General features: G+C 43.9%; 2 protein-coding genes across 3 annotated transcripts in view; both read left to right on the top strand.

Annotated features, from left to right (window-relative positions):
* Positions 1–8856, top strand: part of LOC106584072 (desmoplakin-B) — a 36134-nt gene extending 27278 nt beyond the window's left edge. The window contains exons 22-24 of one of the 2 annotated variants that reach the window (XM_014168912.3): positions 1550–3376; positions 4585–4782; positions 4986–8856. In XM_014168912.3, coding sequence (XP_014024387.3) covers positions 1550–3376; positions 4585–4782; positions 4986–8243 — 5283 coding nt within the window. In that variant the 3' untranslated portion in view covers positions 8244–8856. The remainder of the gene's footprint in view (positions 1–1549; positions 3377–4584; positions 4783–4985) is intronic. The other variant, XM_014168913.3, reaches the window with a different exon arrangement.
* Positions 8857–10562: 1706 nt separating this feature from the next.
* On the top strand, positions 10563–27260 carry tbc1d7 (TBC1 domain family, member 7). Its single transcript, XM_014168911.3, has 8 exons — positions 10563–10892; positions 21811–21930; positions 22046–22126; positions 22315–22505; positions 23717–23854; positions 24073–24218; positions 24460–24589; positions 24690–27260. The coding sequence occupies exons 2-8, from the start codon at positions 21819–21821 to the stop codon at positions 24774–24776; spliced, it is 885 nt and encodes a 294-aa protein (XP_014024386.1). The 5' UTR covers positions 10563–10892; positions 21811–21818; the 3' UTR covers positions 24777–27260.
* The last annotated feature ends 274 nt before the right edge of the window (positions 27261–27534 follow it).

Genomic DNA, 27534 nt, shown 5'->3' with positions numbered 1-27534 from the left:
AGAAAACGACTCATTCTCCTGTTTTGTGTCACTGTGTGTACTGCAATGAGCATGGAGAAAAGAAAGCAAAACAGAATTATCTAAGGAGGTCAGACACAAGATTGTAGCCAAGCATGGACAATCTCAAGGCTACAAGTCCATCTCCAGAGACCTTGATGTTCCTGTTTCCACCGTACGTAATGTTATCAAGACGTTTAAGGCCCATGCCACTGTAGCCAACCACCCTGGATGTGGCCGCAAGAGAACTTGATGGAAGATTCCAACGAAGGATTGTTTGAATGGTGGAGAAAGCACGTCGATCAACTGCCACACAGATTCAAGCTGACCTTCAGACACAAGGTACGACAGTTTCAACTTGCACCATCCGTTGCCAGCTCAATGAAAGGCAGTTATATGGTAGGAGACCCAGGAGGACCCCACTGCTGAGTAAGAGACATAATAAGCCCGACTTGCCAAAACACACCTGAACATGCCAAAATCCTCCTGGAAGAGTGTGCTGTGGACAGATGAGACCAAATTAGAGCTTTTTGGTAAAGCACACCATCTCTATGTTTACAGAAAACAAAATGAAGCCTTCAAAGAAAATAACATCTTCCCTACAGTCAAACATGGAGGAGGTTCTGTGATGTTTTGGGGTTGCTTTGCTGCCTCTGGCACTGGGTGCCTTGAACGTGTGCATGGCATCATGAAATCAGGAGAATACCAAGGCATTTTAGAGCGTAATGTCGGACCCAATTTCATAAAACTAGGTCTCCATTGAAGGTCATGGGTCTTCCAGCAGGACAATGACCCCAAACACACTTCAAAAAGCACCCAGGAATGGTTCAAGATAAATCACTGGACTGTTCTGAAGTGGCCAGCAATGAGTCCAGATCTAAATCTCATTGAAAACTTGTGGAGAGAACTGAAAACAGCAGTTTGGGGAAGGCACCCTTAAAATCTGAGAGAACTGGAGCAGTTTGCACAAGAAGAATGGGCCAAACTGCCAGTATAGAGGTGCAGGAAGCTCATTGAAGGCTATAGGAAGCAGTTGATTGCAATTATTTTGACCAAAGGATGTGCTACCAAATATTAAGTCTAGGGTGTCAGTAATTTTATCAATGCCATTTCTGTTTCTTTTCTGATTTAAATGGATATATTAAGTTCTGTAAAAAAAAAAAAAGTTCCGTAATATTAACAGTGAAATAAAGAATTGTGGAGACCAAATATTGTGGTCAATTTCAACATATTTTTGGGGAAAATTCTGAGTTACTTGAAAAAAGTGCAAGGGTGCCACGATGGTACATAAGTGGACATTATGAAGGGCCATATTTTGTGCCGCAGATGTATTTTTTTTGTAAAAACAATCATAGTAGGCTATGTCTGGGCCGCAAATTTGTTGTGTTTTTTCAATATGGCCCTTGTACTGATTGAGTTTGACACCCCTGTTTTAGACCTTGTAGTAGGGGTTTCATTATAGTTTCAAGTTTATTTGCCAAGTTGCAATTAATACATTGGAAATATTATTATCCACTCTACCTGACCCTAATCCTTCCTTCTCCACCTGTAGATGCGTAACACCAGGATCGACCTGTTGGAGGAGGAGCTACGGCTGCTCAAAGAGGACATTGAGGACCACAACGCTAAGAACAGTTCTCTGGAGGAGGCGTTAGTCCGCTACCGGCTGGAGCTGTCCCAGTCACAGGAGCAGCTCCTCTCTGTGGAGGAGGTGAAGAGGAGCACGGCCCTGCAGTGCAGCGCCACCCAGGACTCCCTTGCCTCCACCCACAGCCAACTGAAGGAGCTGCAGGAGCAGGTGACCCGCCTCACCTCCCTGAACGAGGAGGAGAAGAGGAAGAGGAGGATGGCGGATGAGCGCTACGGGGAGCAGCAAGATGAGCACGAGCAGGTGCTGAGGAGAAGGCAGAAGGAGTTGGAGCAGGCCAACTGGGCAAAGATGGAGGTGGAGAAGAGCGTGGGGGACCGGGAGAGGGAGGCAGAGCAGTTAAGGAAGCAGCTGGAGGAGGAGGTGCAACGCTTCAAAGAGTTGGAGCAAGAGCTGTCTAAGGTAAGGAGACAATGCAGTGTGGAGATCAGTAACCTAAAGCTCAGCTACGAGTCCCAGATCACCATCTGCAGGACGGACATCCAGCACCTGTCTTCCCAGAGGGAGGAGGTGGACCAGGGCATCAAGTTGCAGTGTGACCGGTTAGAGGCTGATAGGAGGGACCAGGAGGACCAGCTCAGGAGGCTGAACGTGTCTCTGAGACAGGCCGAGGAGCAGAGGAAGACAGCGGAGGAGGAGGCCCATTTTCAGAGATCTGTGGTCACAGAGGAGGCGCGGAGGAGAAGGGAGCTGGAGGCGCAGGTGGAGATATTAGTCAGGCAGAGAGGGGAGGACAGTAGTCAGTATAGAGAGGAGGTGTCAGAGCTCACCAAGGCCCTGCAGGACAGTAGCGGCCAGCTGGTCCTCCTCACAGACAGCCTGGACGAGGAGCAGAGGAGGAGGAGAGCATTGGAGGAGGAGAGGACCAGGATGGAGCTGCTCCTGGGGGAGATTCAGGGTAAGCAGACCTCCTCCTCCCAGGCCGTGACCCGGCTGAGGGAGGTGGAGGAGGAGCTGGTTAGTATCTGTACAGAGTTTAAGAAGGTGAGCGGTGAGAAGAACAAGGCAGAGCAGAGTGTAGCCAGGTTACAGGGACGTGTCAAGGAACTGCAGGCTACTCTTGAAAGGCTAGATGGGGAGGTGGAGGCTTTGAGGAGAACCAGCCAGGAGGAGGTGATCAAGAGGACGCACGTGGAGACAGAGCTCCAGAAAACCAACCACACCATGCGGGAGTACACCAGCACCATCGCCACCCTGCGTCGCAGTCAGGAGGAAGCCAAAACCATGGGGAGGAGGGGAGAAGAGGAGCACAGGAAACTCCAGGAGGAGCTAGAGAGGAGGTTGAAGGAGTTCAAAGCCTCCACGGAGTGTCTGGCGTCTCTGAGCTCCGAGCTGAAGTCACTCCAACAGCATCTCTTCCAGGAGCAGGCCAAGGTCCGCGAGGCTAATCTCCGTAACGAAACACTCTACAAGACCATCGAGGAGAAGAGCCGAGTGATCAACGAGAGCTCGGTAGAACACGAGCGTCTCCAGACCCTGACCCAGACCCTGACCAAAGAGCAACTGCGGCTCGAGGAGGAGTTGAGGGGGGTGAAACATGAGAGGGAGGAGCTGCTGAGGACCAGACAGGGGGCTGATGACCAGCTGGTGGCCCAGATCACTGGCCTGGAGCTGCAGCTGAAGAGCAGCTTGAGAAGCAGCCTGGATACCCAGAGCCTGGTGGCAGAGCTCTCTTCGGAGAGGGAGAAACTCAGGATGGAGATAGAGCAACTCCAGAGTCAGGTCTTTGAGGTACTTGTCTTGAACCTCAGAGGTTCATGTCGGACTGTTTTGTGTTTCTCCAAATCAGACTATACTGATTTAGTTAGTTGGTGGAATAGCTTTAGCTGGCTGCAGACAATCGTTTATCTTGCATGCTGGCAAACCTCATGTAGATGCCTGCCTTTGCTTGTTTATTGTGAAACACATACAAGGCATGCATCCTTGTATGTGTTGAGATTTGCATTTTCAATTGTGAGATTGAAGGAAAAAAATGAATGCAAATGCAATCTGTGCATCCTATATGGTTGCCCTCACCATACTGCTGTCACACACCCCTGCCCACAACTAGATACTTCCTCTGTTGATTTACCAATCATCATGCTTTTTTTGCCTTTGCTTGTTTTGTCTCCAATGATCCACAGTGTCTACATCATCGCTTATCTTGTCCTCTGGTCTTAATTTAGTCTCTGTCTTTGTAATTATTGTCGTGTTCATGTATCTAGTAATATTAGTAGATAGCTTCTCCTTTGTCTAGTCTAGTAAACTGGTAATCAGTCCTAGTCAACAGTATCTGTCTATTTCCTTTGAATGTACAGGAAACCAATTGCACTTTTTGTATCTGTGTGAATTGTTTCCATGTTGGGGAATTCTGGTAATCTATTCCTTTAGTCATATAATTTTAATTGACCAATGATAACTGCTTATTTTCAATGTGTGGGTAAGTTATTGGAGCTGTGTTTTGTTTTTCAATAACAGAGCATGCTGTTCTTATTGTAAATGCCAAATCACAGAATTCTGTGACATTTTTTAACAAAATAATTCATTATTATTCTAAAACTAATCACTCAACTAATATTTTGCAGGTGGACATTTATTTTCATGAATCTTGTCCTGGAGGCAGAACTGAGCGATTTCCGCTTAGATAGGCCAGCTGCAAAATCAAAATTGGCTGTATTGTAAATATTTATGAAAACAAAGTTAATTCAAGGTTAGGGGAACGATTAGACATTCGGGTTAGCAGTGTGGTTAAGGTTAGGTTTTTAAAAAACTGTGCCAGTTAGTGACCACCCTGCAGAGCTGCCTCAAGAACAAGATTCATGACGAAAAACGCTAACCTGCTAATATTCTGCCCATTTGTCTGGCTATCTGTATATCTCTCCTTCACCCCTCTGTCCCTCTCTCTCCTTCTCTTCCTCTCTCTCTCCCTTGACCCTTCTCCCCCATCTCTCCCCATTCAGACATCCTGTCTGATTCAGTCCACCCAGACCCAGTACAACAAGATAGTGATGGAGAGAGATGCTCTGCTGTTGAATCTAAAGCAGACAAACCAGGACAGAGCTCGCTCTCAGAAGCTAGAGGAAGAGCTGAACCACATGAAAGTCTCTCTTGAGTCCGAGTTACGCATCAAGCTGTGCCTGCAGGAGGAGAACGAGAAGGTGTGTATTGTTGATTTCACTTTGCTGTCTAGAGTCAATCTTATATATGTATTTTAAATTTGATTCATTCATTCATTCCTTCATTTATCCATCCGTCTATTGATTCATTAATTTATTATTCATATTAAATGAATTTGTATTAATATCATATTTATTATTATTTATATTCATCCATCAATTAATACATTTATTCATCCATCCAGATCAAGAAGGACTTCCTGTACTGGAAGGGCCAGTACGAGTCCAAGGAGGGCGAGATGAGGCAGTTTAACTCAGAGAAGGAGAAGCTGGAGCGGGAGAGGAGCTCTCTGAAGACTGAGATAGAGCGGTTGATGAGAGAGCTGAGGGCGGTGGAGGAGCGTCATAAGAGCAGGCTGCTGATCACCCAGACCCAGTTCTCTGAACTCACCTCCGTCAGAGACTCCCTGGAGGCAGAGTTGAGGAAACTCAGGGAGCGGCCCTACGCCTTCGCCAAGCACACCCAGACGGACGAGAGCGGAAAGAAAGACCTGGACCCCGCCACGCTGGTCTTCGATGGTGTCCGCAAAATGGTGACGGCCAAGCAGCTGCTGGACTGTGGGGTCATCAACAAAGTGACTTACGGACAGCTCCTGAATGGTCAGAAGACCGTCCGCGAGGTGTCTGTGGACATCAAACTCAATCTTAAGGGGACTGGGAGTATCTCTGGTGTGGCTGTGGGACGTCAAGGTAAAATGTCCCTCACAGAGGCCAAGAGAGACAACATCCTCTCTGAAGACAGCGCCATCTTGCTGCTAGAGGCCCAAGCTGCCACAGGCCACATAGTGGATCCCAGAGCCAACGAGAAGATGACGGTGCAGGAGGCGTGCAAGAGAGGAGTGGTATACGAGGAGGACAGAGAGAGGCTGCTGATTGCTGAGGCTGCATGTCTGGGGTACCGTGACCCCAACACCACCAAGCTCCTGTCAGCAGGCCAGGCTATGAGGAAGGGCCTGATCGATAGAGACACAGCTCTACGGATGCTCCAGGCACAAGAATCAGTAGGGGGAATCATAGACCCTGTCCTCAGTGTCTTCCTCCCTAAAGATGCAGCCATGGACCGGGACCTGATCGACGAGGATCTGTACCGGGCCTTGAACCAACGACCTGAGTGTTACTTGGACCCAGACACCCAGATGGGGGCCAGCTACGTATCCCTGAAGAGGAGATGCAAGGCCGAACCCACCACAGGTCTCCTGATCCTCCCCGCTCCAGAGAAGCCCATGACAGTGAAGGGTCTCAGGGGAGAGGTGTCTGTCACAGACCTGATGAATGCTAACCTCTTGGAGAAATCTGACATGGACCAACTGAAGGAAGGCAAACTGACCAGCCAGGACATCGAGGACCGGTTGAGGTCGTACCTCTGTGGCTCCACCTGTATTGCGGGGGTCTACAACGAGGCAAATGACAAGACCTTGTCCATCTACCAGGCCATGAAGGAAGGGTTACTGAAGCCCGGCACCACCCTGGAGCTCCTCGAAGCCCAGGCCGCCTCCGGATTCATGATCGACCCTGTCAACAACCTCTGTCTGACCGTGGCCGATGCCTACACGAGGGGCCTGGCTGGGCCGGAGTTCAAAGACAAACTGTTGTCTGCAGAGAGGGCCGTCACCGGGTATAAAGACCCAGGCACAGACAAGATCATCTCCCTGTTCCAGGCCATGGAGAAGGGGCTGATCGAGAAGGGACATGGGATCCGTCTACTGGAGGCTCAGATTGCCAGCGGGGGTATCATCGACCCCAGACACGGCCACCGCATCGAGGTGGTGACTGCCTATAAGAAGGGCTACTTCAGCAAGGAAATTAACCAGATCCTGACAGACGAAGGGGACGAATCCAAGGGCTTCTTCGATCCAAACAACCAGGACAACCTAACTTATCTCCAGCTAAAGAAACGCTGCATCATAGACCAGAAGACTGGCCTGGTTCTCCTCTCCATCAACAAGAAGAAGGAACCGCCTCAGCCCACCACCCAGAAGAGCACTCTAAGGAAGAGGAGGGTGGTGATTGTAGACCCAGACACCAATAAGGAGATGTCGGTGAAGGAAGCATATGACAAGGGGCTGATCGACTACGAAATATTCCTGGAGCTGTCGCAGCAAGAGTGTGAGTGGGAGGAAATCACTATCACCACCCAGGATGGATCCAAGAGATTGGTCATCTTCGACAGAAAGACGGAGATCCAGTATGACATCAGAGAGCTGCTGGAGAAGAATGTGATCAACCAATCATTGTACGACCAGTATAGATCGCAGATGATTACTCTCACACAGTTTGCTGACATCGTCACCAGCCAGACCAAAGCAAACAGATCCTCTGCCTCGTCTTCCTCCTCCTCATCAACATCATCATCCAAAGCCAGAGCAGCAGCAACATCAGCAGCAGCATACTCATCCCTGCTGTCTTCATCAACCACCTACTCACCACGGATCACTTCAACATCATCTACTTCCATCAAGGCTGAGAAGACGAGCTCCATCATTGGCAGCTCTACCATTGGACCCTCCTCCATTGGAACCTCCATTGGCGACGGCTCCACCATCACTAGATCCACCACCAGCAGCTCCTTTACCCAGCCCGATGGCCCTTCCTCTCCCAGCTCTCTGAAGCATATCGCCAGTATCTCTGTCTCCCTGGCTTGCCCTGCTGAAGCTGTGGTCTTGGATGGGGAGCAGAGTCCTGTGGGCGCCATCTTTGACATGGAGGCCCTGGAGAAGATCTCCATCTCCGAGGCTCACAAACGTGGGCTGGTGGACAGCATTTCTGCCCAGAGACTACTGGAGGCCCAGGCTTGCACCGGAGGCATTGTAAACCCTTCTGATGGACGGCGCCTGTCAATCCAGGAGGCCTCCATCCAGGGGATCATCGAGAACGACATGGCTACCAGGCTGAAGCCCGCCCAGAAGGCCTACATCGGGTTTGAAGACATCAAGTGTAAGCACAAGATGTCCGCTGCTGAGGCTATGAGGGAGAAGTGGCTTCCCTATGAGGCGGGCCACCGCTTCCTGGAGTTCCAGTTTGTTACCGGAGGCCTGTATGACCCAGAGCTGGGCCGCAGGAGGACCATCAAGGAGGCTCTCAAAGAGGGCTGGCTGGATGGAAGAGGGGCCCAGAAGCTCCAGGACATGAGGCACCATGCCAAGAACCTGACCTGCCCCAAGACCAAGCTGAAGATCTCTTATAAAGAAGCGATGGATAACTGCTTGGTGGAGGAGAATACAGGAGTCAAGATGCTCCAGGCTGCCTCTGCCTCCTCCAGAGGGATCAGTAGTCCGTACAACTTATCCGCTCCCGGGTCCACATCGGGCTCCAGGACCGGGTCGAGGGCGGGCTCTCGGAGAGGCAGTGTGGACCTGGGATCATCTGGCTCCTCCAGACGATACAGCATCGTCAGCAGCACCACCTACAGCCGCACCTCCTTCAGTTCCAGCTCCATGTCATAGGGTGATGGAGAAGAGGGAAAAATAGGGATAACTATTAATTAGTTACATTAACTTAGTCTTTGTCTTAACTTCTGCATACTTTTAGTTTTTTTACATATTACCTTTTGCTTTACTTATGTAAGGAAGCCCTGCTTATTGGTCAGTTAGAAATGTCTCTGTCCTAAATAAAGAGGTCCCATCAAATGTTTTATCTTCTGTTTAAAGTGGCTGCAGACTGATAACAATTAAAACAAACATTCTTGGATGTTTGAATGGAAGAAAAATACTTTATGTAAATTGTATTTGTTCTCTCTGACAGCATGATATGACCACTTTGCTGCCAGACTATATTTTTTCAAAACTGTTGTACTACAGTATAAATGTATCATTTTGATGACAATAATGTAACAAATTTACAAATGTATAAAAAGTTGGATGGGAGAGGGTTAATGTCTTATGTGTGTTTTGGGGAACATTAATAGGTGTGAGGTACAGTACTGTTTCTTGCATGGTATGTGAGGAGGTGTCATAATAACATTGCTTAGTGTTTATACTTTTAGTGTTGTATGGGGCTGTCTTCTTTTAACACAATGTAACTATTTTTCTATTTCTCAAAATAAAATGTTACATCCTTGCTCTTTGGTTTCTGTGTGAAATAGCCTATATATGGTCAGTAAAATTATGTAATGATTTTTGTATGAATACATAAAAAATACCACACTAAGCCTAAAATAGGCCAGTGTCCTTAGAGCATCGAGACATGTATTCATAGTCATAAATATTGTGTGAAATAAACACAGAAATCATCAATGATCATTTAGAATGTGCCAGATGGCCCTCACATAAAGCCTAAACTAATCTGCAGGTCAGAGAGAACGGTTTCTAGATCTGGTTTAGAGAATATAACTACATAACATAATCAAATCATGAGTAGTTTATTCTTCCAATGTTAAACTATACAAGTGAGCCAAACTATACTGAACAAAAATATAAACGCAACATGCAACAATTTCAAAGATTTTAATGAGTTACAGTTCATTTAAGGAAATCAGCCAATTTAAATCAATTCATTAGGCCCTAATCTATGGATTTCACATGACTGAGAATACAGATATGCACCTGTTGGTCACAGATACCTTAAAAAAGAGATAGGAGCGTGGATCAGAAAACCAGTCAGTATCTGGTGTGACCACCATTTGCATCATGCAGCGCGACATCTCCTTTACATGGAGTTGATCAGGCTGTTGATTGTGGCCTGTGGAATGTTGTCCCACTCCTCTTCAATGGCTGTGGGAAGTTTCTGGATATTTGCAAGATCTGGAACAGGCTGTCGTACACGTCAATCCAGAGCATCCCAAACTTGCTCAATGTGTGACATGTCTGGTGAGCATGCAGGCCACGGAAGAACTGGGACATTTTCAACTTCCAGAATTTGTGTACAGATCCTTGCAAGATGGGGCCGTGCATTATCATGCTGAAACATGAGGTGTTGGCGGCGTTTGAATGGCACGACAATGGGCCTCGGGATCTCGTCATGGTATCTCTGTGCATTCAAATTGCTATTGATAAAATGCAATTGTGTTCATTGTCCATAGCTTATGCCTGCCTGCCCACACCATAACCCCACTGCCACCATGCGGCACTCTGTTCACAACGTTCAAATCAGCAAACCGCTCACCCACACACCGCCATACACATGGTCTGTGGTCGTGAGGCTGGTTGGACATACGGACAAATTCTCTAAAACGACGTTGGAGGTGGCTTATGGTAGAGAAATGAACATTAAATTATCTGGCAAAAGCTCTGGTGGATATTCCTGCAGTCAGCATGCCAATTGAACGCTCCCTCAAAGCTTGTGTTGTGTGACAAAACGGCACATTTTAGAGTGACTTTTATTTTCCCTAGCACAAGGTGCACCTGTGTAATGATCATGCTGTTTAATCATTATCTTGATATGCCACATCTGTCAGGTGGAAAGATTATATTGGCAAAGGAGAAATGTTCACTAACATGGATGGTAACAAATTTGTGCACAAAATATTAGAGAAATACAGTTTTTGTGCATATGGAAAATGTCTGGGATATTTTATTTTAGCTCATGAAACATGGGATCAACACTTTACATGTAGCGTTTATATTTTTGTTCAGTGTAGAATGGCAGTAGACCGTAGTGTAGGCCGTCATTGTAAATAACAATGTGTTCTTAACTGACTTGCCTAGTTAAATAAAGGTTAAATAAAATAAATAAAAGTAAACATTGAATGTTTGTTACCCAGCTACAGTACACCCTCTATTGGCAGATATCTGTAACTACAGCAAATAATATAATGTTCATTGCCATCTGCTGGTTGCACGTGCTGTCGATGAGGAAATGGTCAACATGTTATGAATGGATCAATAGCCTGCGTTTCACTTTCTCATTGCTGTGCATGTGATTTTTGTTATTCAAACATCTTTGGTATTGCTAGCTTGGGTTTCATTGCTTGCATAGTGACGTTGATATACGCATATGAGAAGAAGATGTACCAATAGTGGTTACAGTATCTAGCTAGAGAGATAGCTAGCTGGTTGCAGACAGTCGTGTAGGTCGCGCCCGGCTTCAGAGCTCCTTCCACGGTGACTGCAAGCTGAAAAGGGCGTGGATGCGGTGAGGCCCACGGGTACAACAAGGTAGGAGGCAAAATAAGCTTTACATAAAGCACATTTCAACAGTAAACTGTACTTCTGTTACGTTATTCATCCAACAGTTTAATGGTTTTCAGTAAAGTGTAATTTTAACACTGTCACAGAAAATACTAGAAACTCAAGTTTAGGGCTATTATGGATCCTTGGGACGTCCATACCCTAAGCCTAACTGTAACCTCTAACCTTAACTATAAACCTTACCTAAAACGAACCTTAACCCATAAAGGTCCCGCACAGTCATCCTATTTCCCAAGTAAAAATAGCCTTTGAATGACCAACACATCACCCATAATATTTTTAAGCTATTAAAATGCTCAGAATTGAAGAAATGGTATACTTTCTTACATCTTTAACTATCAGGAAGCCTTAAGAAATGCTGAGTGGAGTGGCAGCTTATATTCATGAGATCGCCTTGACTGACAGTTATTGGAATTGCCCATGTGGTCGTTTCCAGGTACCAAGATAAATAAAAGGCCACATGTCACTGATGACAAGTGAAACAATGGGCCACATGTCATCCCGATCCTAATTGGCATGACTCAACCCATTTTCTCTGAAAAATGCTCTCTCTCACGGTCAACAGAGCTAATCATGGACTGTTGGATAGCAGACAAACAGCAGAAAAACACAATTGCATTTCTATTGTTTTGTAATTACACTGAACAAATAACAAGATAATCACTGCAGCTACTCGCTGTTTATTATCTATTATCTATACATAGTCACTTTACCCCAACCTACATGTATAGTACCAGTCAAAAGTTTGGATACCTACACATTCCAGGGTTTTTCTTTCTTTTTACTATTTTCTACATTGTAGAATAATAGTGAAGACATCAACTTTTGACTGGTACTGTACATATTACCTCAATTACCTCAACTAACCTGTACCACCGCACATTGACTCAGTACCTATAGCCTCGTTACTGTTATTTTATTGTTGCTCTTTTATTTTTTTACTTTATTCAGTAAATATTTTTCTTAACTGCATTGTTGGTTAAGGGCTTGTAAGTATGTGTTGCATGGTAAGGTCTACACCTGTTGTATTTGGCGCATGTGACAAATAACATTTGATTTGAAATATAAACGCAACAATTTCAAAGATTTTACTGGGTGACAGTTCATATAAGGAAGTCAGTCAAATGAAATGAATTCATTAGGCCCTAATCTATGGATTTCACATGACTGGGAATACAGATATGCATCTATGTTGTTAGTGTATGCAGCATGATGGACTGACTGGTTTACATGTGTATGATGTGAAAATGAAGGTGTGTGTAATTATTGTAATGGAAGGTGATGCCGAAGAAAAATGGCCATCCTGGATGGACAATAAAGTTGTATTCTATCTGCTGGTCTCAGATACAGTACCTTAAAAGAAAGGTAGGCGTGTTGATCAGAAAACCAGTCTGTATCTGGTGTGACCACCATTTGCCTCATGCGGTGCTGCAAATCTATTGTTGCATAGAGTTCATCAGGCTGTTGATTGTGGACTGTGAAATGTTGTCCCCCTCCTCTTCCATGGCTGTGTTTAGTTGCTGGATTTTGGCAGGAACTGGAACACGCTGTTTTACAATCCAGAGCTGCCCAAACATGCTCAATGGTTGACATGTCTGGTGAGCATGCAGGCCATGGAAGAACTGGGATATTTTCAGCTTCCAGGAATTGTGTACAGATCCTTGCGACATGGGGCCGTGCAGTATCATGCTGAAACATGAGGTGATGGCGGCAGATGAATGGCACGACTGGATCTCGTCACGGTATCTCTGTATTAAAATTGCCATTGATAAAATGTAATTGTGTTCATTGTCTGTAGCTTATGCCTGCCCATACCATGACAGTTTGTGCAGAAATTCTTCGGTTTTGCAAACCAGCTGTCTGGGTGGCTGGTCTCAGACGATCCTGCATGTGAAGAAGCCGCATGTGGAGGTCTTGGGCGGTGTGGTTACATGTGGTCTGCGGTTGTGATGCCGATTGGACTTACTGCCAAATTCTCTAAAACAACGTTAGAAGTGGCATATGGTAGAGAAATGAACATTCAATTGTCTGGCAACAGCTCTGGTGGACATTCCTGCAGTCAGCATGTCAGTTGCACACTCCCTCAACTTGAGACATCTATGGCATTGTGTTGTGTGACAAAACTGCATCATTTAGTGTCCTTGTATTGTCCCCAGCACAAGATGCACCTGTGTAATGATCATGCTGTTTAATCAGCTTCTTGATATGCCACACTTGTCAGGTGGATAGATTATCTTGGCAAAGGCAAAATGCTTACTAACAGGGATGTAAACAAATGTGTGCACAAAATTTGAGAGAAATAAGATTTTTGTGCATATGGAACATTTCTGGGATTTTTTTATTTCAGCACATGATACATGAGACCAACACTTTACATTTGCGTTTTATATTTTTGTTCAGTGTATAGAATTATAGAATACAGTTGACTGATAGACTTCTTCGCAATATTTTGTAAAGCAGAAGTCACCTTAGAAGCTTAGACATACAGTGCCTTCGGAAAGTATTCAGACCCCTTGACCTTTTCCACATTTTGTTACGTTACAGCCTTTTTCTAAAATGGATTAAATAAAAAATATTCCGCAATTTACACACAGTACTCCATAATGTCAAAGCAAAAACAGATTTTTAGAATTTCTTGCAAATATATATAAAAAAAACATACCTTATTTACAAAATTATTCAGACCCTTTGCTATGAGACTGGAAATTGAGCTCAGGTGCATCCTGTTTCCATTGATCATCCTTGAGATGTTGCTACAACTTGATTGGACTCCACGCCACATTTTTGCCCATTCTTCAAGACAAAAGTGCTCCAGCTCCTTCAAGTTGGATGGGTTCCGCTGATGTACAGCAATCTTTAAGTCATACCACAGATTCTCAATTGGATTGAGGTCTGGGCTTTGACTAGGCCATTCAAAGACATTTAAATATTTCCTCCTAAACCACTTGAGTGTTTGAAACAAGTCATTCTTTTCATTTAACTTCACCAATTCGGACTATTTTACAGGTTGCAACAAAATAGGAAAAATGCCAAGGGGGTGAGTACTTTTACAAGGCACTGTACAGATCTGGGGAAGGGTACCAACACATGTCTGCAGCATTGAAGGTCCCCAAGAACACAGTGGCCTCCATCATTCTTAAATGGAAGAAGTTTGGAACCACCAAGACTCTTGCTAGAGCTAGCTGCCCGGCCAAACTAAGCAATCGGGGGGGGGGGGCTTGGTTAGGGAGGTGACCGAGAACCCGATGGTCACTCTGACAGAGCTCTAGTGTTCCTCTGTGGAGATGGGAGAACCTTCCAGAAGGAAACCATCTTTACAGCACTCCACCAATCAGGCCTTTATGGTAGAGTGGCCAGACGGAAGTCGCTCCTCAGTAAAAGGCATACGACAGCACGCTTGGAGTTTGCCAAAAGGCACCAAAAGACTCTCAGACCATGAGAAACAAGATTCGCTGGTTTGATGAAACCAAGATTGAACTCTTTGGCCTGAATGCCAAGCGTCATGTCTAGAGGAAACCTGTCACCATCCCTATGGTGAAGCATGGTGGTGGCATCATCATGCTGTGGGATGTGTTTCAGTGGCAGGGACTGGGAGACTAGTCAGGATTGAGGGAAAGATGAACGGAGCAAAGTAGAGAGAGATCCTTGATGAAAACCTGCTCCAGAGCGCTCAGGACCTCAGTCTGGGGCGAAGGTTCACCTTCCAACAGGACAATGGACCTTAGCACACAGCCAATAATAAAACGCAACTTCCAACTATAATATAATTTGCAAATGACCTGTCCTTTAGACTATTTGTATGAACATTTTCATTAATAAATAACAAAACAGCTTTTTTTCTAATATCATCTAGGCCTCTCTAATTTAATTTAGCCTAGGCGTGAACATTTTAATTAGGCCTAATAAATAATAAAACAAGGCTGTCTACAGACACCAGGGCAGGCCGGTCATGGCTAGAAGTGTTCCAGCTTTTGTCAAATTGATGTCAGATTTGCCTTTTCGTAGCTGATTAGGAGAAGTTACGCCGCAGGTTAGGAGAATTAGCTAAAATGCAACAAAAAAATATCTACTTTTGATGTTGATTTGACAAAAGCTGGATCCCGTCTAGCCATCACCCGGCCTGCACTCCCCACTCCCCATCCCGCTGCGATTCAGCATCACAGCAGTGGAAAATTCTAAAACTGATATTGGACAATCAAATTCGATATGTACACTACCATTCAAAAGTTTGGGGTCACTTAGAAATGTCCTTGTTTTGAAAGAAAATCTAGTTTTTTTTGTCCATTTTAAAATAACGTCAAATTGATCAGAAATACATTGTTAATGTTGTAAATGAAATATCTACATAGGTGTACAGAGGCCCATTATCAGCAACCATCACTCCTGTGTTCCTATGGCACGTTGTGTTAGCTAATTATGTTAGCACAGCTGAAAACTGTTGTTCTGGTTAAAGAAGCAATAGAACTGGCCTTCTTTAGACTAGTTGAGTATCTGGAGAATCAGCATTTGTGGGTTCGATTACAGGCTCAAAATGTCCAGAAACAAAGAACTTTCTTCTGAAACTCATCAGTCTATTCTTGTTCTGAGAAATGAAGGCTATTCCATGCGAGAAATTACCAAGAAACTGAAGATCTTGTACTAAGCTGTGTACTACTCCCTTCACAGAACAGCGCAAACTGGCCCTAACCAAAATAAAAAGAGGAGTGGGAGGCCCCGGTGCACAACTGAGCAAGAGGACAAGTACAGTACAGTGTCTAGTTTGAGAAACAGACACCTCACAAATCCTCAACTGGCAGCTTCATTAAATAGTACCCGCAAAACATCAGTCTCACGTCAACAGTGAAGAGGCGACTTCGGGATGCTGGCCTTCTAGGCAGAGTTGCAAAGAAAAAGCCATATCTCAGACTGGCCAATAAAAATAACATTTTCAGATGGGCAAAAGAACACAGACACTGGACAGAGGAAGATTGGAAAAAAGTGTTATGGACAGACGAATCTAAAGTTTGAGGTGTTTGGATCACAAAGAAGAACATTCGCGAGACGCAGAACAAAAATAAAATATGCTGTACGAGTGCTTGACTCCATCTGTCAAGCATAATGGAGGCAATGTGATGGTCTGGGGGTGCTTTGGTGGTGGTAAAGTGGGAGATTTGTACAGGTTAAAAGGGATCTTGAAGAAGGAAGGCTATCACTCCATTTTGCAACGCCATGTCTGTGGACAGTGGTTAATTGGAGCCAGTTTCCTCCTACAACAGGACACTGACCCAAAAGCACAGCTCCAAACTATGCAAGACCTATTTAGGGAAGAAGCAGGCAGCTGGTATTCTGTCTATAATGGAGTGGGCAGCCGGATCTCAACCCTATTGAGCTGTTGTGGGAGCAGCTTGACCGTATGGTACGTAAGAAGTGCCCATCAAGCCAATCCAGCTTGTAGGAGGTGCTTCAGGAAGCATGGGGTGAAATCTCTTTTGACAACTAGAATGCCAAAGGTCTGCAAGGCTGTAATTGCTGCAAATGGAGGATTCTTTGAAGGACACTATTTAAATGAAAATAATTATGTATAACCTTGTCAACGTCTTGACTATATTTCCTATTTATTTTGCAACTAATTTCATGTATGTTTTCATGGAAACATGGACATTTCTAAGTGATCCCAAACTTTTGAACGGTAGTGTAAATAAACAATATTCATTAAGGCTGGTTCATTGAGAAATCTTATGTCCTGTGAAACGAGGCCTGCGACATATTTTTATAAAAGTACTTGTCTCCAAAGCTCAAATTATATCTCACTCGTTTCATTTCCAAGTTCACTGATTAAGCTCAACTGAAATGCACCAATTACGCACGATACAAATCATTACTCTATTCTAGTCTATCAATCCATTCCAAATTTTTATACTATACATATCACGGGCGGCATATGTTGATGTTGTCTAGGGCGGCAGCAGAACTGCTAGGACCGGGCCTAACAAACACAATTTGCCTCTAATTTACTTGCGTTTGCGGCAGATCTTGGCATGCTCAAAGTGAGCCCCTGCTCTTGGGAAGTCAAAACTGTCCAACTCATTGGGGCAGCTTGCGTGCGCATCAGCTTCGTTACTTTGTCCTGAAGAAGGCACACCTTGAGTCTGTCTTTACCCTGTTTTGGAGAAAGATTCCCCTCTCGGCAGGCACACTGGAAACCGGGATAATTAACACAATCTTTTGCCCAGTCGGGAAGTACATTTAGCTGAAGTCCCTTATGATGACCTTGCGTCTTTTGCGTAAGTAAAAATAAACATACTCTCCCGACGCTAATTTCCAAGCAGCTTGTGGATTTATTAGCCTATGAAGTATATTTGCCTTTGATGTTGGAACACTTATTTCCAATGAATAAAAAGCATTATTTTGCGATGGATTTTCTTTTTTTTGGGGGGGGGGACAATTTGGCCATCAATTTTATTTATTGGCTTTTCTTTTTTTCTTTTTTTTTTAAGCCGGCATTTACCGGTTAACGGAAACCCTGCCTTCCTGGTAGTCCTCTGGCCCTGTGGCCTTGTGAATGTTAACCTGTTTAAAGGTCTTACTCACATCGGCTATGGAGAGCCTGATCACACAGTCGTCCAGAACAGCTGGTGCTCTCATGCATGGTTCAGTGTTGCTTGCTTGAAAGCGAACATGGAAGGCATTTAGTTCGTCTGGTAGGCTCATGTCACTGGGCAGCTTGTGGCTGGGTTTCCCTTTGTAATCTGCCTTTAGCTCAGTGAGGATGTTGTCCTTAATCGATGGCTTCTGGTTGGGATATGTGTACGGTCACTGTGGGGACGACGCTGTTGATGCACTGATCAGATTTGCCAAATGGAGGGCGATGGAGAGCTTTGTATGCGTTTCTGTGTGGATTGGGAGGACAGCAGTAAATCCTTGGTAATGCCTGCCTCCTAAAGCCAAGTGTTTGACATGAGGGGAGGGGACCAGTAATTTGTGTGTGTACATGCATACATACATACATACATACATACATACATACATACATACATACATACATACATACAGTTGAAGTAAAAAATGTTTAACTTTAAATTGTTTAACTTGGGTCAAACGTTTTGGGTAGCCTTCCGCAAGCTTCCCACAAAATGTTGCGTGAATTTGGGCCCATTCTTCCTGACAAAGCAGGTGTAACTGAGTCAGGTTTGTAGGCCTCCTTGCTCGCACACGCTTTTTCAGTTCTGCCAACAAATTTTCTATAGGATTGAGGTCAGGGCTTTGCGATGGCCACTCCAATACCTTGACTTTGTTGTCCTTAAGCCATTTTGCCACAACTTTGGAAGTATGCTTGGGGTCATTGTCCATTTGGAAGACCCGTTTGCGACCAAGCTTTAACTTCCTGACTGATGTCTTGAGATGTTGCTTCAATATATGCACATCATTTTCCTACCTCATGATGCCATCTATTTTGTGAAGTGCACCAGTCCCTCCTGCAGCAAAGCACCCCCCACAACATGATGCTGCCACCCCCCGTGCTTCAAGGTTGGGATGGTGTTCTTCGGCTTGCAAGCCTCCCCTTTTTCCTCCAAACATAATGATGGTCATTATGGCCAAACAGTTATATTTTTGTTTCATCAGACCAGAGGACATTTCTCCAAAAAGTATGATCTTTGTCCCCATGTGCAGTTGCAAACCATAGTCTGGCTTTTTATGGCGGTTTTGGAGCAGTGGCTTCTTCCTTGCTGAGCGGCCTTTCAGGTTATGTTGATGTAGGACTCGTTTTACTGTGGATATAGATACTTTTGTACCTGTTTCCTCCAGCATCTTCACAAGGTCCTTTGCTGTTGTTCTGGGATTGATTTGCACTTTTTGCATCAAAGTACGTTCATCTGTAGGAGACAGAACGCGTCTCCTTCCTGAGCGGTATGACGTCTTCGTGGTCCCATGGTGTTTTTACTTGCGTACTATTGTTTGTACAGATGAACGTGGTACCTTCAGGCATTTGGAAATTGCTCCCAAGGATGAACCAGACTTGTGGAGGTCTACAATTATTTTCTGAGGTCCTGGCTGTTTTCTTTAGATTTTCCCATGATGTCAAGCAAAGAGTCACTGAGTTTGAAGGTAGGCCTTTAAATACATCCACAGGTTCACCTCCAATTGACTCAAATTATGTCAATTAGCCTATCAGAAGCTTCTAAAGCCATGACATAATTTTCGGGAATTTTCCAAGCTGTTTAAAGGCACAGTTAACTTCTGACCCACTGGAATTGTGATACGTGATTTATAAGTGAAATAATCTGTCTGTAAACAATTGGAAAAATAACTTGTCATGCACAAAGTAGATGTCCTAACCGACTTACCAAAACTATAGTTTGTTAACAAGAAATTTGTGGAGTGGTTGAAACACTTAGGTTGGAGTCATTAAAACTCGTTTATGTAAACTTCCGACTTCAACTGTATATAGACTAGTTGAGGATCTGGAGCATCAGCATTTGTGGGTTTGAATACAGGCTCAAAATGGCCAGAAACTAAGAACTTTCTTCTGAAACTCGTCAGTCTATTCTTGTTCGGAGAAATATATAATATAACTCGTGGAATGCAATGTAATCGGCCATAGTCAGCGTCCAACTATGCCTATTACCGATTGTTATGAAAACTTGAAATCGGCCCTAATTAATCTGCCATGCCAATTAATGTATTTCAGTGTATTTATGATTAATTTGATATTTTAATGCACAAAAAATTTGCTTTTCTTTCAAAAATAAGGACATTTCTATGTGACCCCAAACTTTTGAACGGAAGTGTGTGTGTGTGTGTGTGTGTGTGTGTGTGTGTGTGTTTCTCCCCAATTGGTAGTTACAGTCTTCTTCCCTCACTGCAACTCCCGTACGGACTCAGGAGAGGCGAAGGTCAAGAGCCATGCGTCCCCCGAAACACGACCCTGCGAAGCCGCACTGCTTCTTGACACTGCTCGCATAACCCGGAAGCCAGCCGCACCAATGTGTCGGAGGAAACACTGTACTGCACTGTACTGGCGACCAAAGTCAGCGTGCAGGCGCCACATTGAGTCGCTAGAGCGCGATGCGACAAGGTCATCCCAGCCGCCCTCCCCTGACCCGGATGACACTGGGCCAATTGTGCATCCCCTCATGGGTCTCCCGGTCACGGCTGGCTGTGACACAGCCTGATATCGAACCCGGGTCTGTAGTGACGCCTCAAGCACAGCGATGCAGTGCCTTAGACCGTTGTGCCACTCGGGAGGCCCTGGACAGCAATTTTATGATCAAATTTGATCAATATACTAGCTACAGTCATTTCTCATACTTGGGTCACCCAACTTTGAACTGGTTTCATCCAAATATCACCCAATTTGACTGAAAAGCATGATTTTCACTGTTCGGGACCTTTAAACGTTCTGTGAACAGAAGTGATAATGTCTTTCTTTTCTGGGAACGTAAATATTTAGGTTGCAGGGAGGTTCTGACAACATTTTAGTTCCCTGAAAGTTATTTAATTACCTTCAATAGCCTATAATTTCTCTTCTTGGAGCATTAATAAAACCTCCCAGGAGAACTTTCAGGGAACCAGAGTAAAATGTTCTCAGAACCTTGCTGCAACCTAAAAATTAAGAGGTGTTGTCTCACAATCTATATCACTTTTCAATGTAGATTATGTAGTGTTTTCTCAGTGTTCTATTATAATCTAGCTAACTTGCCATGGAATTCCATAGTAATGTTACGGTGAATCACTTTAAAATGTATACCAAACAAAAAGCCAGTGATTTCAAAGTTTAACAAACCATAGAACTATTTGCACAAGGACTACTTTGAACATTTTCCAAAAACACATTTACAGGAAGAACTGTGCGGATACAAAGTTTGGTAACAGAATACAATAGTGAGACTTTACCGGAATTCTGTTACTAAACTTTGCATCTGCAATAAATGTTTTTATATTTTTGATTTACTGTGTAAATTGTTCAAAGTACCGTAAATTCCGGACTATTAAGCGCACCTGAATATAAGCCGCACCGACTGAATTAAAAAATATATATTATTTTGAACATAAATAAGCCGCACATGTCTATAAGCCGCAGGTGCCTACCGGTACATTGAAACAAATGAACTTTACACAGGCTTTAACGAAACACGGCTTGTAACAAAAATAAATAGGCTTTAACGAAACACGGCTTGTAACAAAACATTTAAAATTAGCAGTAAACAGTAGCCTACCAAGAAAGTCATTGCTCCAGACCAAGCTCCCGTGCAGCAGCTCTATTTCCTTTTCCAACAGCCAGATCAATCGCCTTCAACTTGAAAGCTGCATCATATGCATTTCTCCGTGTCTTTGCCATGATGAGGGTGACAAAATGACTACCGTAATCAGAATGATGAGCGCGCTCGATTTAATCTAAACAGTAAACAAAAAAGTTGTTTGACCTTAACCCGTTCGGCAATTTCATTGGTCTAATGAAAGCTTCATGCCGCCAAAAAACTGAGCACGTCACCGTATGTGTTTAAAAAAAAAAAAAAAAATTGAAAGCGGGAAAAATCCATTTATTAGCCGCGTCATTGTTTAAGCCGCGAGGTTCAAAGCGTGGGAAAAACGTAGCGGCTTATAGTCCGGAAATTACGGTAGTCATTGTGCAAAGAGTTGTATGGTTTGTTAAACGTTTTGAAATCAATGGTTTTTGTTTGGTATACATTTTTAAGTGAAAAATCTGAGTCTTAGCGTAATTCCATTATTGTGGAGTTGCCCTTAATGTTAACTCCAGTGTCCATGGAGATGATAGAGTTAGGCTAAGTATCTTTAGCGATCTAAGCCTGCCAGTGCCTGACAAAGTAAGTGTGCTGTGGTTTTGATGTCATTTTCAGGAGACACTATCATTAAATTACCCTTCTTTAAAACTGTGCTTTTCCAGGTGACAGTATGGCTGAGGACCCTCAGAGGAACTTCCGTTCTGCCTATTATGAGAAGGTGGGCTTCAGAGGGGTGGAGGAGAAGAAATCACTGGAGATATTACTGAAGGACAACCCACTGGGTATGTACATTACAGTACTACTACTGTTACAACAGGTACATCATTGTTATTATCACTGCTGCTCTGCTTCTACCTCCAAGTCTGTTCATATGCGTTTTTTGTGTTCCTTCGTCAGACGTGGAGAAGCTGAGCACTTTCAGTCAGAGATTCCCTCTGCCCTCAATGTACAGGATCCATGTATGGAAAGTGCTGTTGGGTAAGTCTTTTAACACAGACTACCCACAGGATTCAGAGCATATTTTACATACCAGCATACCTCTCAGCCCATAGAAAACCCTATTTCTCACCAGACACACATACACTAGACAGATCCATCTGACAGACCAACCCACTGCCGTGACTTGCGTGACTTGCTGATGTGACCCACCTTGTGTCTGTCTCTAGGTATCCTTCCTCCCCACAGTGACTCCCACTCCCTGGTGGGAGGGTACAGGCGGGAACAGTACCAGGATGTGTTGGAGGCCCTGAAGGTGATGAGGTTTGTCCACATGGCCACTCCCCAGACGCAGGTGTACCTACGCATGTTCCAGCTGGAGAGCCAAGTGCTGCCCAGACGCTCTGATACCTCAGCCCCGGTAAGAGGAGAGAGAATAAGAGGGGCCTTTAAAAAAAATTTAATAAATTAAAGGTCCAATACAGCCGTTTTATTTTTTTTATCGCGATATCAAATCATGAATCGTGAATAATCAGAAAGTCGTGCATCTGTAACTATCACACCCCCCCCCCCCCCCCCAAAAAAAATGCAAACCTCCCCTGTTATTGTAATGGTGAGAGGTTAGCATGTCTTGGGGGTATGATATTTGTGCGTCTAACTTTCTCACTCATCATTATTCACGATTCATTTAGGATTATCCGTAATCGTGGTAGCATCCACATTCATGTAGAAGTGTTTAGAAACGTATTCCATTCTTATTTACTGTAAAAGTGACTCCAAAATGACACAATGCATTATTTACCATTTAATTCATATTGGGCACAATATCATCTGCAACACAACCAAAACAAAGAGCAAATGCATCTAACAAATTTGTGGAGTCACAAGCTTGATGTAGTCATTGTGTGCCAAATACTTACCTTTTTACTACTTTAATAGACATGTAAGTTAATTTGTCCCAATACGTTTGGTCCGCTTAAATGGAGGGACATTGTACAAAAAGTGTTGTAATTTGTAAACGGTTCACCCAAAATGGGTAAACAATACCCTCAAATGAAAGCTGACGGTCTGCACTTTAACCTCCTAGTCATTGTTTGATTTCAAATCCAAACTCTTAGAGTATAGAGCCAAAATAACAAAAAATGCTTCACTGTCCCAATACTTATGGAGGGCGCTGTATATAAACCACAGGAAAATCATGTTTTTAACTGCACTGGGCCTTTCTTTGCATATTCTAAAGTAAACAGAACGTAAAGAGTTGGAGAGGGAAGATTAAATGAAATCAGACCCTTGTTCTGAACGTGCAACTTACCTCTGCCAGTATCCCTATACATTGTAAATATTGTATTGGAGCTGACCCTGTATCCAGCTTGCTTAATTCTCGTGTTCTTCTTATTTTTATTACTTGTGTGTTTTTGTCCTACCTTAGGTTATTTTTTAGTACTACATTGACATTGATTACTCCGTTGTTGGGTTTAAAGCTTGCAAGAAAGTAATTTCACTACTTGTGCACGTGACATTAATACTTGGAACTTGCCTGGTCCTACTCAGGAACTTGATTTCACTTTATTCTTTGTTATCAGTAGGATAGGCTATTTATGTGTGAGACTGACTGGTGTGTGTCTGTTTCAGGACGAGGAGGATGAGGACTTCCTGTCCATAGCTCGAGCCATGGAGGAGATCGTAGAAGACCCTATGGATTGTTATTGGCTGATCAAGAGCTTTGTCAACCAGTTCAACAATAAGTTTGGAGACTCCATTCCCCACCTGGTGAGCAGTGGATTGGAGGGTGGGTAAGGGGATGAAAGGGGTGGTCTGGACTACACTTGTTGTGTGGTGTTGCCTTGCTCGTTGTTGTTACTGCCACTGTTGTTGTTGTTTTGATTAGTCAAATATCCAACATAAAAATGTACATGTAGCAGATGTGTACACTGCATCTATCTCTCAACACATCTAACCCCCCCCCAATCTGTGTCCGGTTGGTTTAGCCCAAGAGTCTGGAGCACTACCTGAGTGTGGAGGAGCCCCGGCTACTGAACCATCTGAAGAATACTGGGGCCCTCGCCATGCTGCCATACAGCCTGTGGTTCAGACGCTGCTTTGCTGGCTGCCTGCCTGAGTCCAGCCTGCAGAGGTTAGGCACACTGAGGCTTGTTTCTCTCAACAACCCAGCCACACAGGCGTGAGAGGTGTAATCTTTGCATCAACAAACCACATTTGTTACATGAAGCACTTTGCTGTTCTGTGAGTGGCGTGGGCCTGGGACTTGGTTAGAGAAGTCATGCACCATGTTAGCTATGAAGCTTTCAGGAAACTCATCGCTCTTCGCTCTATGCTGGCATTCTGACTCATGTCATGTGTTCTTGCTCTTTTAGGGTGTGGGACAAGGTGATCAGCGGGTCCTGTAAGATCCTGGTCTTCGTTGCCATGGAGATCCTTCTCAGCTACAAGATCGTGGTGATGGGGACCAGCAGACCGGAGGGAGTGGTCAGCATCCTGTGCAATGTGAGTGACATCATCATCATAGGATCCGCTGGAGGTTTGAGACTTTTCTCTCCTTTTTGTCTACCAATCACATTGATTTGTTTTTCTCCTCTACTACCAGATGCCCCAGGAGAACACTGATGCAATAGTGACTAAGGCCATTGACCTGTGGCACAAGTACTGTGGCACCCCCATGCACTCTGTATAGGATCACAGGTCTCCTGCCAGACCCTCTTGATGGGGTCATTGACATTGGGATACGCTTGGACTCAAATCAATCATGTTTATTTGTCACATACTTTGTAAAACAACAGATGTAGACTAGCAGTGGAATGGTTTCTTACGGGCCCTTCCAAACAATGCAGAGAGAAAGAGCATAGAGAAATAATATAAAAGTAATAATAACATGGCTATATAGACACACGGTGCCAGTACCAAGTAGATCTGCAGGGGTACAAGGTAATTGAGGTAGATATGTTCATATAACTAGGAATAAAGTGACTAGACAACATTATAGATAATAAACAGTAGCAGCAGTGTATGTGATGAGTGCCTGGTATAGCGGTCCTGGATGGCAGGGAGCTCAGCCCCAGTGATGTACTGAGCTGTACGCACTACCCTCTGTAGAGCCTTGCGCTTGAATGCCAAGAAATTGACATACCAAACGGTGATGCAGCCAGTCAAGATGCTCTCAGTGGTGTAGCTGTAGAACTTTTTGAGGATCTGAGGGCCCATGCCAAATATTTTCAGCCTCCATGCCATGTCTTTTCAACCTCTGACTGGAAGTGCCCCTGAGGAACCACCGTGTTGAGGGTAAGTGTGGCGGATGTGTTGATGCCTACCATCAGCACCTGGGAGCAGCCTGTCAGGAAATCCAGGATCCGGTTGCAAAGGGAGGTGTTCAGTCCCAGGGTCCTTAGCTTAGTGTTGAGCTTGGAGAGCACTATGATGTTGAACGCTGAGCTGTTGTCAATGAACAACATTCTCAGATAGCTGTTCCCTTTGTCCAGGTGGGAAAGGGCAGTACCCCGTTGCAGAAAATGGCAGATTTGGGTAATGTTAAACTCCTAAATTGGAAACGCAATGGCTGTACAGTAACATGAGACTTTTAGCTCCAAAATGTCCAAAATGTGCTCTAGCTCTGCGCTTCACAGCGCTGAATGGGTTTTGACTGACAGCCATTCTGAACTTGAGCACCTCGCACGACAAGAAGTTGCCCCCATCCCTCCCGCTAATTGGACAACTTTTGAGGGAAATGCTGTAAATTAAGAGGATTCTATGTATACTGCAAAAAAATATAAACGCAACATGAAACAATTTAAAAGATTTTACTGAGTTACAGTTCATTTAAGGAAATCAGTCAATTGAAATAAATATATTAGGCCCTAATCTATGGGTTTCACATGACTGGGCAGGGGTGCAGTCATGGGTGGGCCTGGTTGAGAAATTAACATTCAATTCTCTGGCAACAGCTCTGGTGGACATTCCTGCAGTCAGCATGCCAATTGCATGCTCCCTCAACACTTGAGACATCTGTGGCATTGTGTTGTGTGACAAAACTGCACATTTTAGAGTGACCTTTTATTGTCCTCAGCGCAAGTTGCACCTGTGTAATGATCATGCTGCTTAATCAGCTTCTTGATATGCCACACCTGTCAAGTGGCTGGATTATCTTGGCAAAGAGAAATGCTCACTAGCAGGGATGTAAACAAATGTGTGCCCAAAATTGAGGAGAAATAAGCTTTTCGTGCATATGTAAAATTTTGGGGATCTTTTAATTCCGCTTATCAAACATGGGACCAACACTTTACATGTTGCGTTTTTATATTTTTTGTTCAGTATATTTTGAAAGATGAAACTTTTGAGGATTTATAATAAATACTGATAAATGATGTCATACAAGCAATCCAAACACCCTTGAGTCCAAAATGTGCACTTCACAATTCCTTGTCATAAAACTTGTCTTATATATACAGTGTCAAAGTTTATGATCACTATGTTTTATGTACTGTTACAAGATGACACGCCGTCATACCCTGGGTTATTCTGAACAGAATGATCCTCGGTTTCTCTATTGTGAAGGACATTTGCCACTGCGCACGCACCTGAATGCACTCACGACTCCTTTCCATGCTCACCAAAAGTATGATCTGTTTCCCTGAATTGCATTGCGAAAGCCTTTTTATAATGTCTTTGTCTAACACTGTAATATCGTATTTTATAACTTTTCTAGTCATGTTGACAATGGAACAGGCTTTGAAATGATGTCCACCTGACCCAGATTGCGATTTATAATTGACCATTTTGGATTGCGTAAGTAACAGTTATTGTGTGATTGCGGGGATGCAGTATGTTCCAAACAAAATAACTACAAGTGTGCTTGCTCTAGTTCCTGAATGGCACAGCTAGGAGAGCTCACCTTATAGTTCAAGACTCTTCTTTAAATCATAAAAGTGCATTGAAATGACTTAAACTGTGCACACTTTGGAAAGGTGTGGCCACTTGAAGACACCAGTTAGTCCTCTCACTCAAACCCTTGTCATGTATTTGTCTTATGTTGTACCTACCCCACATTTTCCAGGAATATCTTATCATGTTACTGAATGTATCAAGAGTATTTTCAGATTTAGTTTTCAACAAATGTGACACAAGGTACAGCATACAGTACTAGTAAAAAGTTTGGACACACCTACTCATTCAAGGGTTTTTCTTTATTTTTACATTTTTTTTCATTGTAGAATAATAGTGAAGACATCAAAACTATGAAATAATGCATATGGAATCATGTAGTAACCAAAAAAGTGTTAAACAAATCAAAATGTATTTTGGATTCTTCAAAGTAGCCACTCTTTGTCTTGATGACAGCTTTGCACACTCTTGGCATTCTCTCAACCAGCTTCATGAGGAATGCTTTTCCAACAGTCTTGAAGGAGTTCTCACATATGCTGAGCACTTGTTGGCTGCTT

Source organism: Salmo salar, chromosome 23 (assembly GCF_965601325.2).
Source record: "Salmo salar chromosome 23, fSalSal1, whole genome shotgun sequence".
NCBI classification, from domain to species: domain Eukaryota; kingdom Metazoa; phylum Chordata; class Actinopteri; order Salmoniformes; family Salmonidae; genus Salmo; species Salmo salar.
The sequence above is the reverse complement of the archived record's forward strand: the minus strand, read 5'-3'. Positions and strand labels throughout refer to the sequence as shown.